The 16,734-nt window shown below is 40.6% G+C and overlaps 1 protein-coding gene across 1 annotated transcript in view; it reads right to left on the bottom strand.

Moving 5' to 3' along the window:
* Positions 1 to 6,761: 6,761 nt before the first annotated feature.
* LOC103092301 (zinc finger protein 665-like) overlaps positions 6,762 to 16,734 on the bottom strand; it is a 26,496-nt gene continuing 16,523 nt past the window's right edge. The window contains exon 5 of the mRNA XM_056825739.1: positions 6,762 to 13,140. Coding sequence (XP_056681717.1) covers positions 11,717 to 13,140 — 1,424 coding nt within the window. The 3' untranslated portion in view covers positions 6,762 to 11,716. The remainder of the gene's footprint in view (positions 13,141 to 16,734) is intronic.

Below are 16,734 nucleotides of genomic sequence, written 5' to 3'. Positions count from 1 at the left end.
AAGACACATGCCCCAGTGGGTTTAATGGTATCTAAACCGATGTGTCTCTTAGTAGACTCGATTGCACAACTAGTTGGGAAGTTAATTATCTTCTCGAGTTACAGATTTACAACTATGTCAATTTTCTGGGTGAGTAGAGCAGTTCCCCATTCCTTTTAACAAAGCTTTCCCAGCACTACATAACAGCACATATTCATGATTAGTGGGACCTCACTGTGGGTCCATTATGGCCACTGTTTCCCATCCTCATTCTAAGGATTATTGGTGGCCTTAGAAATTGCTTGCTTGTCTTTCTTCCTCAGAGTAAGATATGCATTCATTCCATAGCATCACTCCAACTCTGAGTAAACCCTCTAAAAAAAAGCTGCAAATTGAGCTGCCCCCATGATCCCCTCAGATTTGGGGGTGTCTATACTACCTGCTGATAATAGTGGGGCTGAAAGGTATGCGTTGTTTTAACACATTATCCCTTCAGTCATGCATGGAATTTCTCTCAGAAGAATCATTATTCACTATGTGGGGACAGAGGAGCAGAGAAGAGGAAGAAGAGTGTAATGGGTGGGTAGGGGGGCTGGGATAGGAGATGAGATAAGAGCAGGGGAGGGACTGAGACAAAAGCTGTGACAGGGGGAGGGTGGGGTGGCCTGGAGAGAGGAAGGGCTGAAGGGGTATAGGCTGGCCAGGGGAAGGAGAGAATGGAGATGGGAGGGCCTTAAGGGAGTCAGTGTAAGGGGTAAAATTTAGGGGTTATTGACTGAATATATTATACTAGTGGTAGCCAGGGATTAATTCAATCCCAATAAAAATACTCAAGTCAGTTTGGGAATTTTATGGTGGTTTAATTACAATAGAGGGAAGGAATTAAGAAGAAGAGAGAAAGAAAAGGGTATAAGATTTCTCTGGCCTAGCCTAAGCCAAGAGAAGTTCACAGAACTCAGCCACGAGGCCTCCTCAGAAGATTAAAACTAGCTTGGCTTCCAGCCATGAGGTCTACTCTGAGATGAGGGACCTCCTAAGAGGATAGTGCTTTAGGAGGTAAAGGAAAAATGAATTGGCCTAACCACTCACCCAGGTCACTCAGGGAAGACACTTCACCTAACCACGCTACTGAGCTTCTCCAGTCCCTTACTGGCTAGCCACAAATACCAACCAAGATGTCAAACACTGCCCAGAACTCCCCATACTGCCGACAGAGACCAACATCTCCTTGAGCGAGGGCAAGAGCCACGAGGACGGAGAAAGGAAGTGATGCAAAATATATAGACGGTTTTTACATCACTTTCCTGCGTCTCACATGTATCAATGGTAGCTTAAGCTTGACTTAGGACAGCCCAGGGGTCTGTCAGTTGTTTCTGATTTGTCATTTGCTAGCACATGTCTGTCATAGGCCATCCTCCTCAACACTTAATCCTTAAGTAGGGGTGTAGACATTCCTGGTTGCTAGACTAAGCAGGGAGGAGTAAATCTAAAATTCACATCAGGATAATGAAAAGGAATAGAGGAGGGGCTTGGGCAAAGGTGAAAAGAATGTGCAGGGGGGAGAGAGGAGCAAAGGAAGCAATTGAGGGGGGAGCTGAAAAGTAAAGGGGGGGCAGTGACTGAGGGCCCTGGAAAAAGGAAAAGAGGGAGAACAGACAAAACAATGGAGGAGGGGTGGAAAGGAGAGGGCTGCTATGGGAAGAGAAGGGAATGAAAAAGTAAGGGAAGATTGATTAGAGATTAGGCTATTTGACTGAATATTGGTGGACAGATCTAAGAATGTGGCCCAGAGATAACAATAATCTTACTCTTTGGGATTTTTATCCCCCAAAGCTGATTTTAATTCTTTCAATGTCTTAAAGGAATCAAAAGGGCCAAAGGGCTGGTGGTCATAGTTTCAAATCATGTCTTACAAAAGCTAATGGCTTGCTTTTTTCTGTCATTCCTGCATATACTGGGTGTATTCCAATCTCCCATGAGATGAGAAACTTAGGTAAAGGAGATCTTCAAGGGACAGAGATCTTACTACATGCATTTCCCATTTCTGAAAAACAACAAACCACCAGAAATTGTTTTTCCTTGAATTATTGAATCCAAAAGTCTTTTCTAAGGGTTTTAAATCTCTTTTCTAATTCTCTCCAGATAGGTCATGTGGTTTGGCTGAACTGCCTATCAACAGCTTAGTTTGTGTTTTTAAAAATTTAGGGTTCAAAAAAACTGAAGGTCATCTCTTTCTTACTTATATTCTTAAAACTAAGCTAACATTATTGTTTTTCCTGTACTTTTCTAAAATCCAAGCTAACAATAATCATGTGGGAAAATGTTCTAAATCCCTATTGATTAGAGAAATAGAAATGAAAACAATGCTACCACCTTACCCCTATCAGATTGGCTAATATGTGTGAAGATTAAAATTAATATCTGATACTTCAACTATTATTTTAATATTATTTATTAAAATCAACTTAGATAAAAGGGGAAGTAAAGCCAAAGAAAGAAAAAACTGCTCCCTTCTTCTGGCCCAAGTCAGAGAGAGAGCTTCTGGGGAGAGAGCCAGCATAGAGGAAGCCAAAACTGAATACCAAATTAACCAATGATGCACATACAGGAAAAGGAAAAGGGTATTGTGGGAAATGTAGTTTGGGGTACACATTTTAATCAATAGATATGACAGTAAAGGAAAGTGATGAATGTTGGAAGGGATGTGGCAAAATTGGGACACTAATGCATTATTGGTGGAGTTGTGAAACGATCCAACCATTCTGGAAGGCAATCTGGAATTATGCCCATGCTGTCCAAGTGAAAACCTTTCCACATTGGTGATGCTCCCCGCTGGTCAGTATGGAGAGATCTGCGGCAGAAATCACTTCCACTTTGTAAAGCTTCTCCCCAGCTGGATTTGAGTTCCAACCAAAGGCTCTCCCACCCCAAATATCCTGCGTGTTTTCCTTCAAGTAGGAACTCTAGGAAGGTAAGGAAGAGAGGAGGGACTGGATAACTCAACAGTCATTCTAGTCTTTAGGCTCCTTTCTCTGATATAAATTTTCTGGAGTAACGAGCTTAGAGTTCTTCTGACTGAAGACCTTCTCACCTTTATTACCTAAAAAAAAGCATTCCTCCAGGATCTTTTTGGTTGTCTAAACTCCCTGGGAAGGGCACTTCCCACTGATTACCTTCATCCACGCGCATTTCATGGAACTGAAGAAGCTCTACCAGTTCCATAGTTGTTCCCTAAGAGCCTAAGATATTCAGTCTCTACAACCCTAAGATATAGGGACTGAGTACTGGCTGCTCTCCATCTGCCATACCCAGACTAAAGGGGCCCTTCCCTCTATCTTCAGAGTCCCTGCCCTCAGGAACCTTGACTTCCAAGGAGAGGGGCAGGCAGGAAGGGGCCCTTTCTTTGAAGAAGCTGTAGGGCTGGGGAGTGAGGCCTTAGGGCAGAGACCCAGATGCATCACTAAGGAAATGGAACAGTGGAATTTCATCTTGGTTCTAGGTAGCCGAACTGGAGAAGAAAGGGAAAGTTTGGAGATAAAATGAAGCCAGAATAGAGTATAAATGTGCACCCCCCCCCCCTTTTTTGGCCACAGCCACTATGCTGATTCATTCTCCTTGACTATGCTTATTTGTTAGAAGATCGCCCTTCACTTTCTGCCAGTTGATGAAGGGAAGGAGGGTGAGGAATAGTGATGCCAAAAACCCCCTCAATTGACGACTTCTGAAAAATGCACAGAAGAAACAAGTAGTTCAGGCCAACAAGACAGTTCAGAAAATAATGAGTTTATTCTATTTTAATTACATGTTAATTACATAACTATGCACAAAACATGTATGATATGTTTATGTATAGGACATACAAAATACGCATCATGATTTTCTAAATCAAGTGGAAAGAAACAGATGCAAGTTTTCATAGGATCCTCGTCTGCATTCTGCTTTATGAAAACGGTCTTTGGAGGTGTTAAAGTTCAGAACAAGTAGAAATATATGAAGCAAAACACCCCCATGAAAACAAAATGACGAGTCTCTATCTCTGCATATTTATGCATCTACACACACATATACAGACATTTATTTACATATCTGGTGTATGGCACACAGGATGTTCAGAGAAGACCAGAACCTCCGGCGTGAGGGCTTGCCAAGCCCATCTCAGGGCTGCTCATCCCACCTTGGGGTCCAACTCTCAGCCAACGTTCACCTACGGCTCCAGTGAGCTGCATCACATGCAGCAGCCACAGGCCAGGAAAAGCATCACAGGACATGAGGGCTCCAACTGTATCGAGTTAGGGGGGTGAATACCCAAAGCATGGGAAGACCCCTAATGGAGTGGGCGGACGAGAACCATTTGTTCTGCTGGCTATGAAGGCAGCTGAGGCAGAGCTTGGCTGGACACTGAAGTGGCTGAGGCCATTCACCACATCCTTGGCCATCACTCGCTGTTCTGACTTTTGACTTGCTCTTGGGACTTGGACGACTCCATAAGAGAGAACGAGGCTGAGGACTGTGCTCGACTCTGCCTCCCTTTAGCAGGACTTTACCCTGTGATGTCACTGATCCTCTTGGCAAACTAAGGATGAACACTAACATATCTTGGATACCAAACCCTTTCCAGGGAATTCTTACAGAAAGATTTTCTTCCATCTGACCACTTCACTTTGATCCATTACTCTTCTCTATTCAGAAGCTCTTCTGTCTCAAGTAATCCAATGGTGGAAGAGGACCTCCAGAAGACAAAGGCCATCCCCAGAAAAACCTAGAAATGGAATTGCTGAAAAAATGAGCAGCATCTCTTGACTGTCCCATCAAGTCGAGTACATACAAGGGCTGCTGGTTTGCTCTAGGTCATCTGAAGCAGATTAGCAAGGGGAAGAAAGGTGAGATTCAAAGCAGAGATGGGCTTTCTTCCAGTCCTTGGAAGGGAAAGTCTATGAGAAATGAATATTCATTGAATGATGGACAGCTAAGACAGACTAGTAAAAGGAAGAGATTGTAAGAATCAATACATGAGAATTTAAGTGGAGCCTTCCAGAGCTGGTGCACGGGCTGGGGATGCACTCTGAGGATTCAAACATGGCAGACACCCGAAGTGGCTTGGATTTAGTGATTTAGTGGTATCCTGGAGTAGAGGAAGCCGTCAGAGGAGAGAGCACAAAGATGACTGTCTCTTTGCAGCAAACTTGTCTTGGAAATTTCCAAATAACTCCTTTCCTCTCTCATCAGTGGACATCAGAAGAGATCCTGAATTGCCCCCTTCCTATGACATTTCCTAGGATCTGAAGAGTAGGAAGGCTGCAGAAGGTTGGTAAGTGGAGCCCAATCAAGGCAGAAACATTTGGGAGGCTAAAAAACAAGGACCTTAGTGCCCACCCAAGGAGGAGAACCTCAATTCATGTACCTTCTCTTCTATGTGAAGGAAAGTAATTCTTTCCAAACCAATTCCAGATCATTAAAATTTCAAGATCGGGGTCTACCTGGAATATATTTTTATTATTCTCCTCTTTTACAATATTCTCCAATGCTTCCTCATTAATATCCTTACCCCATCCCAGAGCCTGTCAAACCCCCTCCCCCCACTTTTAGGAACAAAGGTTAATCTCATGACTACCTGGCAAGTTGAGGAGCATCTTTGTGCTTGTTGCTACTAATCTCCTTAAGCATTTCTCCATGGAGGACTTCCTCACCCATCATCAGGCTGCCTGGCGCTGGTCCTCCCCTGGAGGATGCGTACACTCACTTGATGGAGAGTCAATGTTCAGTAATTTGAGACAATCCAAAGGAGATCATTTCCAAATTCTCTTATCCTCAACGGATCCTGTCTGTTATTTTCACAATAAATGGATATTCTCTCAGCAGTTTAATCTAAGTCTCTTTTCACTGAGAGGGGACTATGTAAGAAGCTCACACTAATTTCCGAAGATTCACCCACAATCACATCAGGTCCTCAAACAAAACGTGAGACACAGGCAGGGATGGCATCCTCATTACCATTCAAATTTCAGGTCATGAGCTCAGAATGGCTGAGACTAGACCAACATTCCTGCAACTGAGAGCAGAACTGAAATTCTGTGTCTGTGCATGTTCTGTCTGCGGCATTATGTGGTGGTGCTCCATTGACCAGTCAATTCTTTAAAGTCTTTTATAGTTTTATTCTTTTTATTTTGTTGAACTCAGAGAACATCCTGCTTGTCTATGGTGGTCAGAGATGCAATCTCATGGCCATCCCTGGCAAATTTCACCCCCTAAACAAATTGGTTTATTTCTTTCAGTTTTATTGAAGTTATTTTCAATGTGGTGCCCAACTATTTTTCTTTTCTCTTCAAATGCAACTCATTATTGTTGATGGGGGAATAAAAAGAATCTAGAAGTGGGGGCACCTGGGTAGCTCAGTGGATTGAGAGCCAGGCCTGGAGATGGGAGGTCCTAGGTTGCAATCTGGCCTCAGACACTTCCCAGCTGTGTGACCCTGGGCAAATCACTTGATCCCCATTGCCCAGCCTTTACCACTCTTCTGCCTTGGAATCAATACACAGTATTGAGTCCAAGACAGAAGGTAAGGATTAAAAAATAAACAGACAAACAAACCCTAGAAGTGTCTAAAGTAAGCCAATAAGTGAGAGCTGAAAGGATAGTAAGTTTCCAAAGTTCTGAGAACCAGAAAAGACAAAGGAAAATATGCCCCAAAGCACTAAAAATAAGAGAAAGTCAGATGAAAATAATTGCCGTTTCTGGTCATGCCTTTAAAATGGGTTTAAATGAAAAAAAAAAAGGAAACCACCAATAGTTAAGATGTTTTTAATTTTGAAATTCACAAACTTGAAATAAAACAAACATTTTATATCCACCATAAAATAGAAAATGAGGACTGTACATGAAACAAACTCTAATATGCAGAGCTTGACTTTCTTTTTGAGTACCAAAAATTCAATGTGGCACTTTTAAAGCTGTTCTCATTCCTGCTCTTCTGTTGTCAATATTATTTGTCAATGTAGCAATCATTGGTTTTGTTCTTTGTTCTTTGTTTTTCCTTTTATCCACAAATTATTGTAATTTATAAGTTGGTTATGTTTACAAGATCCATTGGGGAGACTAGCCTTCCAAAGGATCTCAAGGGGGGATTGTGGAATTGGAATGTTACCCTAAAAACTACAACTCCCAGAAAAACTATGATTTCCAGGAGTCCACTCACTTCCTGTTGTTACGTGCTGATGTAGATAGGAGATAAAATTGGGTGGACTTCCGTATCTAGTGCTTTTTCCTTCCTGTTGGTGGTTTTGGTGGAGTAGGGATTTTTGAGCAGGTAGATGAACTTAGTTACATGGTTCTATTTTGTCAGATAATAAACTTTAAAAAGAGGCTCAAATTAGTTCCTTGACCCTGTGTTCTCAGTTTTTCATTCCTAGGAACTTCAAAGAATGTCACACCCTAAAGCCTAGTAGAAAGGGGAGATTATGGATTCATCTTGCTCAGTAAATAAATACAAGTAATTTAGACTAGGAATTGCTGCTATTAGAAGAACAAAGTCCTGGAATCTCTCATTAGGAAACATTACAGAAGGACAGAATTCAATTTCCCCTTCAATAGCTGGGGGACAAAGAAGCGACTATGTGACTGACCACTATCATCCAAGGATTGGGGAACATTGAGAATTTTGATGGATAGCCTCCTCATTGGCTATTCACCAATTATAGATGTCTTAGGATGGTCAAGGGAGGGTCTAAATGAGCTCCCTGTTGTGGGTTGCTACTGAGCAGTCAGCCCAAAGGGAGAAAATTGCTGGCTTCTCTGAGAACCAGCTCAGAGAAACCAGAGGACAGACACACGCGGAAGAGACAGAGAAGCAAAGACAGACAGTAGAGAGCGCAGGAGTCCCAATGACTGAGTAGTTTGGGCTCGAGGGGATAACCAGACCCTCAAGCAACAGGCTTCCATTTTATTGAGCATACAGGTCCAACCAATATAGACGTGATTTTACGAAAGAAGCATCGCACCAAAGAATGCCAATCAGGACAAGTGGTACATCAGAATGAGCCCATGGAGTGAGGAGAGGGGAACCACGCAGGTGCAAATTCGGTCCTACACACAATCCAAAGGGTTTTTGCATACATGTGTCTATGAAGGTCTCTTGCCTAAAATAGTGCTGGGCCTCGCAGCTACTGCTTGTCCAAGGAGTCTGGCCAGTCAGCGGGGGCCCACTAGAGGAGTGCCAACTTATCTTGGAGCAAACCTTGGCTCCTAATGAGGAGTCATAATTCTCTCAAAACCTGGCCTTGCTAAAGGATTTCAGAGCAGAAGTTCAGGCCTGTCTTTTGCTGCTTTTCCTCAGTTGGCCCAAAGTGTCTTAATGGCTCTTTCAGCACCCAAATTTATTTAAGGATCAGCATGTGGGAAACTGGGGGGTCTTTGGTCACAGAGAGAATGACTGACCATTAATTTATTGATTTTGGTTAGCCTAATTAACAAATTTATCCCACCTCTTTAGGCAATCTCTCCAAATTTTTTTAACTGCCACAGTTCTTTGTTACTTAAGGGTGTGGAAGAAGAGCAGGTAGATCCTATTTCTAAACCCTCCCATAGCTATCTTCTACTCAAAACTGGAAAAAAATCAACAAACAATATTTGTAATGAAAACATATAGTCAAGGAAGACAAATCCTGTTTGCCAAAATGAACTTTTTACTCTATATCTAGTATCTCAATCAAAAGACATTTTTGGCCATTCCTGGTAAGTCTCTGGAATAATGGCCGATCAATTCAGTAAGAGGTGTGACATCTTTTCAAGTTGTTAGCTTTCACCAGATTCTTTTTTTTTAAATCAATTTCTACCTGAAGTCTACCATTAGTTCCTATACCTCTTCCTGGGTTCTAATGAAATTGCCCATTTTAGGGAATATTATTGTTCCATAATATATAAATGCCAAAATTTGTTCAGCTATTGCCCTATTGCATGATCACATCTTATTTTCTAGGTCTTTCACATGACACAAGAAACTGTTATCAATGTTTGTACACTTGGGTCCTTTCCTTTCCTTTCTTTAAGGAAATATGCCTTCTAATAATATTACTGAGTCAGAGTATTGCCAGTTTTTTCATTTGGGGATGGTAGGACATAACAGCTTCACTAACAGCAAATTAAATAACATATTCATTTTCCAGAGCCCTTCCAGCACATCTTTATTATTCTTACTATCCCTGTCAATGACCTAGGAACACGAGATAGAGCTTGAGTGTTGATTTAACTTGAAATGATCTAATTAATAGTTGATCTGGAGCATTTTTCTTTATTCCTGGATTTTTTTTTCAAATTACATTTATTTTCTCACCTACTGATGTATCCTTTACTAGGTTAAAAAGACTCTTATAACAAATACAAAATTGCAGGGAAAAAAATTCTCAAAATGTTTGTGATGCTCATTTTATTACCCCCTTTAATAATCTTAAAATCTTTCTAATTATTAGTGACTCAGATGAATGATTACAGATGTAAAGTACTTTTTCCGTTTATTGTTTGATAATTTTCATTCCTTCATTAGAAAACTGTTTATAGCTTTTGACTGTCTAATTTGTATCCATTCCTTATATACCTATATGTAGTCAATATCCATTATTTATATAATTTGAATATAAAACCTTTATGAGGGAAGCTGGAAGTAAATCTTTTCTTTAGTAAGTTGCTTTCTCTTTAAATTTAAGTTGTATTGTGCTTTATATATATGATGAAAATTACTCATTTTATTTTGTCATTCTATTCTCTCTATGGAGATGAACTCATCTATTATCCAAATCTGTCTTTTTCTTGGCTTCTATGATTAATTTAAGGTGATCTTTTATTTCTAAGTCACATATTCATTAGGATATAATCTTCAGCTATATGGTGAGATGCTGGTCAACATTTATTTTCTGTCAGGCTACTTTCCACTGTTTCCACCATTTTGTATCATTAGTAAGTACTAGCTATTAGTATAGGTATTTGGATTGATTGAACTCAAGGTCACTATACTCATTTTCTTTTGTATATTCCACCAATTTCTCAGGATCTTTATGTCTAAGTAGGACAAAATATAGTTTGGATGAATATTGATTTCTAATGTAGTTTTAGATTTGGTCCTGCGTGGCCTCCTTCTTGAAATACTGAAGACATTGTGAGAAAAAGATATATGAAAGTACTTTTGCTGAGAACACATATTTAGAGTTGTCAGGGATCGTGAGGCCAATCTCCTCATTTTAGACATGAATAAACAGGCACAGGGAGGTTGTTCTTTATCTAGAGTTCTAGAGTTAGGAAGCATCTGAATCAGAATGTAAACCCATTTTCCTGATTCTAAACCAAGAGCTCTAACTTTTACACACCACGTCTTCATCTATACTGTTCTAAATATCAACTGGAATCCAAAGGAAAGTGACTAAACTGTTCATATGTTCTAGTTCATATGTTCTAATGACTCGAATATGATATGTATGATCCAAGAAATGAACACCATAAAATAAATTACAATTTCCATAGTGATATAATGCTTGGGGAAAATTTTACAAATGTCATCTCATTTACTTCTCACACCAACCCTGGGAAGTAGGTACTCTTATTATGCCTATTCTACACTCGGGGAAAATTAAGGCAGGAATAAGTTTCTTTAATTTCTCAGGGTCATACAGCTAATAAGGGCCAGAGACCCAACTGGAATTCAGATCTTGTGGTACCCAGCACAGCACATCATCCATTGGGCCACATAATTGCTCACAGAAATCATTGTTCAATAGTTACCAAAATATTAATAGGAGGCTTTTTTGCCTTTTTTTTTTGTCAACAAAGAGGAGACAAAGTACCAATTAATTGGGGAATGGTTGAAGAAATTATACGAATGCAATGAAATATTGAAAAGGAATGACACAACATTAGAATTTTGGAGAAAAATTCCTTTCCTTTGTAGGATTTTATGTACAGTAAGAAATTTGGGATGAGGTTTCCTCTGTGTGGAGATCTAATGAAGTCTGTGCTTCAGCAACAGGTCTTCCCTTGGTAATTAAATATATTAAGTTTGGCCTCTAGCATGATTTCTCCAATGTACAGTCAAACATGTGAGGTGAGGAGAAGCCATTCCCACAAAGACTGCTTATAGATTCTTTCATTCCTATTATTGTCTACTTATCATCTTCCTTCCAAGAAAGATATTCTCCTCTTAAGTGTATTCGTAAAGTTCATCTCCACTAGGAATCCTCAAAGAAAGAGATGATCTCTGGCTGAAAGCCTTCCTTTCCGGAATTCATATGGAACTGGTCCTCAGAAGATATTTTCTCATACTCCACAAGCTCTGAACTCCATTTGAATGTCTTTCCTTATTCATGTCAGGAAAAAGATTTCTCAGGTTGGAAATAAGAGACAATTGTTGCCTAAAGCTTTTACTCCATTGGTTATAAATATATATATATATATTCCTAAGGTTAATCTCTAGTGTGGATTCTGTTCCGTTACATAAGCGATGAGTAGCAATTAAAAAGCTCAGCCCCATTCATGACACTTGTGCAGTTTCTTTCCAGTACAGATTCTCTGAAATCTAGTAAAATTGGAGATCTCTTTGAAAGCCTTTTTACAATATTTACATTCTTTAGATTTCTCTTCAATGTGCATTCTCAGATATATGAAACTCTCCAAATTATTTACATTCACAAGGATTCCTTGCCGTGTGGATTCTGATGTTCAGCAAGATTGGAGCTCTTTGTTTTCCACATAGTTTACCTTAAGATTTCTCTCCAGTGTGGATTCTTTTATGTTTAGCAAGATTGCCCCTCTGTATAAAAGCCTTTCCACATTCATTGCATTCAAAAGGTTTCTCACCAGTGTGGATTTTTTGATGTTTAGTAAGTGTGGAGCTATGTGTGAAAGTCTTTCCACATTCATTACATTCATAAGGTTTCTCTCCAGTATGGATTCTTTGATGTGTAGAAAGTTTGGAACTGTCAGTGAAAGCCTTTCCACATTGTTTACATTCATAAGGTTTTTCCCCAGTGTGGATTCTCTCATGTGCAGCAAGATGGCCCCTCTGTGTAAAAGCCTTTCCACATTGGTTACACTGAAAAGGTTTCTCTCCAGTGTGAGTTCTCTGATGTGCAGGAAGCTTGGAGCTTTGCCTGAAGACCTTTCCACATTGATTACATTGATAAGGTTTCTCTCCTGTGTGGATTCTCTGATGTGCAGCAAGATTGTTTCTCTGGGTAAAAGCCTTTCCACATTGTTTACACACATAAGGTTTCTCCCCAGTGTGGATTCTCTGATGTACGGCAAGATTGTTTCGCTGTGTGAAAGCCTTTCCACAATGATTACATTTATATGGTTTCTCTCCCGTGTGAATTCTCTGATGGGCAGCAAAAGCAGAGCTGTCAGTAAAAGCCTTTTCACACTGATTGCACTGATACGGTTTCTCTCCAGTGTGGGTTCTCTGATGGGCAGCAAGAGTGGCCATATGTGTGAAAGCCTTTCCACACTGATTGCATTGATAAGGTTTCTCTCCAGTGTGGATTCTCTGATGTGAAGCAAGATTTCCCCTCTGTGTAAAAGCCTTTCCACATTGATTACATTTAAAAGGTTTCTCTCCAGTGTGGATTCTTTGATGTACAACAAGATTGGAGCTCTCTGTAAAAGCCTTTCCACACTGGTTGCATTCATAAGGCTTATCTGCAGAGAGAATTCTCTGATGTCTAGCTAGCTTGGAGTTCTGAGGGAAAACTTTCCCACTGTTATTACCTACATAAACCATTTCTCCAGGATAACTTTTTTGATGACTAATGATGTTTGAACTCCAATTGAAGGCAATTTCCCCTAGATTACCATGATACATATGCATTTCAGGTTTCCCACGGGACTGAAGAAGCTCTACCTGTTCAGTAAAGCATTTGCTATATTCACTATACTGATGAGAGTCATTCCCTGAGGTCATTTTCTTACACTGATTGAGGACTGAAAACTGTCTGAATCTCTTTCCAGTTTCATCAAGTTCACATTCACTTTTTGGATTTTTATCTACCTTGATATTAGAGTCACAGATTTCTCTCAAATTTAAGTCACAGGGACTGCCATTCACGAATCTTTGCTGGCCAGATTCTTCCACGAAAAGGTTCTGCAGCTTTGTAGAGATCTCCTTCACCTCAAACCTGGTCTCTGCATCTAAAGAAAACAAATAAAGACATACCCAGATAGAAATATAAGTTCTTTCCTCTTTTGACAGAAAATAAATTGATTTTTAGTCTATTTTCCTAGTCAAGAAGAATCTTCAAACTTAAACTGTCAGAATCAAGTCTTTGGATATACCATTTGGTCATATCTGTTGGATGGTTATTTAGAAATACCTTCACATACAATAACATTGGAATCTCGGAAAACATCTGTGACATAGACAGGCCCAGGATTCTAATCACACTTCACAACTTGGGCCATGAGTTCAGAATGTCCAACATCCCTGTAGCTAGACAATAGCTCAAACACTGAGTAAGCATGCTCTGTTCACAAGTCTAAACAGTCTTTCTCCACTGCACTGCTATCTTTCCTTTAAATGCCTGTTAGTGATCATGAGTATAATTCTGTCAACCTCAGAAAACCTTCCTGATATTCTGTACTGATCAGTTTGGATATACTCATATGATTATTCTTGGTAAATTTCATATTCTAAGTTTAGAAATAGGTTTATTCTTTTCAATTTCAACCTTTCCAACATTCCTATCTTACCTGATATAGTCCTTTTTACTGATGGCTCATCATTTATGAGATGGAATACATGATCCTGATGCCGTTATTGAATATGATGCTGACTTAATTGAGTTGGCTTCTCTTCCATTGCACCTCAGTGTCCAAGCAGTTGAGCGTATTGCTCTTACTCTGAAGACCAATCAATATTTACCCGGATTCTCCCTATGCTTTGGGCATCTGCCATACCACTGGTATGCTGTGACTAGAACGATGTTTCCTCATATCATCTGAAGAGACTAGGTAATTCTGACCTCATAAGAGAACTCTTGAATGCCATCAGATTCCCTGGGGCCCTTGTTGTCTTCCATTGCTCAGCCCACACAAGAAAAATGGATCCGGTGTCACTTGGAAATGAAAGAGATGATTTGGCAGCCAAGAAGGCAGCTCAAACCGACCCAGCCTTCCTCCTTTTCTTAACACCACTTTTTGATGAGGATGGACAATTTCATCTCCCTAATCTACAATGAGATCTAGAGAAGGTTGAATGAATAGAAAGCAGGTTTCTGGTATTTGGATCCCAGAGAACAATAGAGCTCACACCATGAGGTAAAGCTCTCTGTTCACAAAAATGGACACTTTGGCATTCAGATTGGTGGACACAATTAAATAGTTATGAGAGAGCCTTGTATCTCCTCTTTTGCTACTCACATATGTTCATCTTGTCATATTTGTAAATCCTATAATCAACATAACTTTAGAAAGGTTGCTTTTGGTGGTCATCTGTTAGCTTCTAGCCCTTTTGAACCTAAATTTGGTTATTACAAATATTACCTTGTCAGAGTTGACCAACTTATTAGATGGGTTGCAGCTTTTTCCAGCTCCAGGGCCACAGTCTTCTTTGTTGTTAAAGTTTCTCTTAAAGTGATATTTCCCAGGTTTGTCCTACCAGCATTCATTAATTCTTATAGATTATCTCATTAAATTGTAAACTGATGCAGTTTTGACTCAACTTCCTTCCCACCTTAGTGCTGAACAAGGACTTCTTACCATCCCCAAAGCTCTGGACAAGTGGAAAAGATTAACAGAGAATTTAAGACCATGACTGGTAAACTTTGTGCAAAGACCCACTTTAAAAGGTCTGATAATACTACTCCTTGCTCTCTTCTACTTTGCTATAAGAACCAGAGGGGAAATTTACATATTTTATGATAAGAAAGGCTTTTTGGTCACCCTCCTTCCCATACTAAACTCTTTTCTCCTAGGCATACATCACTGTTGGGAGACCTTTCCTTTTCCTCTTACATTATAACTCTATAGAAGCAATTAAAGGAGGATGACAAGACAGGTCTTATCACATAAGTGGGCCAATTGGACTTTTTTCTGCACAACTTCCAACCTGGTGATAAAAAGTCTGCAACAAAAATTTCCAAAAGACCAGAAAGACTCAGACTTTCTGGAAGGGTTCATTTCAGGTGCTGTTAACAAATCACACTGCTATTAAGGTTCAAGGAAATGTTATTACCCACTGCTTACACACAAAAGTGGCAAAGACACAGGTAGTCTCAAAAAAGGAAGATGTTTTGTAAATTGTGTCATTGTACTTTAACACTTTTGGCTATAATGCAATATTCTTCCTTAGGAAGCCACAAGGGGAAGATGGCAGAGTAGGTCACGAAGCTTCCTTACCCTGCTAATACCACCCACAAGCAACCAAAAATAACTCCACAGAATCAATGCTAAAAGTGGCAAAAATTGACCTTTTCACAGTTGCACAAAGATGGGGTTTGTGCCTTTATCAAGTCATGTTGCTCAGAGAAAAACAGCTCTGATGACATTATTAGAGGTGTTCATTCACTCCAGGGAGTGAGTTATTGCCAAGATTCATCAGGTTGCAAATGAGAATCTATTTGTCTGCCTCTCTTGGCAGGACCCTTTCTCTTGGCTATCCTCAGCTTCCGAATGTCTCACGTGGGCTGCCATTCTGGCTACCCGTCGGTTGGAAACTCACGGCTCTGATTATCTTCCTTGGTCCAGTTATACTGAATCACTGCTCTATTTGCTGGGCATCTCCTTAACTGATTTCCTAAGACTGCCAGAGCCATCCCCCCATTGAGAAACGAGCAAAAAATAAGAACAGCTTTAGGATGAAGAAATCAAAACCACATATGGGCATACGAAAAAATATTCTAAATCACGACTGAGTAGAGAAATGCGAATCAAAATAATTCTAAGATAGCATCTTACGTCTACTAATTTGGCCAAAATGACATTCAGTCGCTGGCCCAGAATTCTACTGGTGAAACGTGTCTGAAAAGAAATCGTGAGTGAGGTCCACCTGCCCCGACTCGAGCGCTCCCTTCACTAAAGGAGTGCGCGCCTCTGTGGTGGGAGCCCTCACCACGCGGATGGCCGGTCCTTGAGCCTTTTTGCTCTGGCAGCCACGGCGCTTCTCCTTGTGGGCAAAGGGAGATCCAATCTTCTCTAGGAACGGTCAGTGCAGGGCATAGGCAAGGAGGAAAGTGGATGTGGAGCCTTGAGAATGGTGAGCATGGTATTTGCTGTGGGGACCTCGGGAGGGGGCAGAGATCATGCAGCCCATTTGGAAGCAGAAAATGCCACCGTTACTGACTTGTCACAGAAAACGGGCACATTCCACAACCTCCATCATCTAGAAAGTAAGAGGCTGCAGGGAGTGCAGGGCTAAGAGGCCAAAACCTGGAGTCAGAAAGACGGTCAAACCAGCCTCAGATGTATAGTAGCCAGGTGCAAATTCGGTTATTTAGCCTCTGACTCAGGTCCCACCACTAGGAAACAGGAATAATTATAGCACCAAACTCACAGAAATGTTGCACGATCAAATGAGAATTACTCCTTTGCTGAATCTGGGACACAGAGCAGGTGTACAGATGCTTATTCCCTTCCCTTCCTGTCCTGTCATCTGGGCTGGAATTGGGGGGAAGAATGGGATAAACTGGCCTTGCTAAGCAAGATCAAGGAAGTGAGGTACCATTTTATCCATCTTAAGACCTATCTAAAGACTAGACCAATACCAAAGGGGAAGGGGCTGCCTTGGCA

Source organism: Monodelphis domestica, chromosome 4 (genome assembly GCF_027887165.1).
Source record: "Monodelphis domestica isolate mMonDom1 chromosome 4, mMonDom1.pri, whole genome shotgun sequence".
In the NCBI taxonomy this organism is placed as follows: Eukaryota; Metazoa; Chordata; class Mammalia; order Didelphimorphia; family Didelphidae; genus Monodelphis; species Monodelphis domestica.
This window is presented reverse-complemented; position numbering and strand designations above follow the sequence as displayed.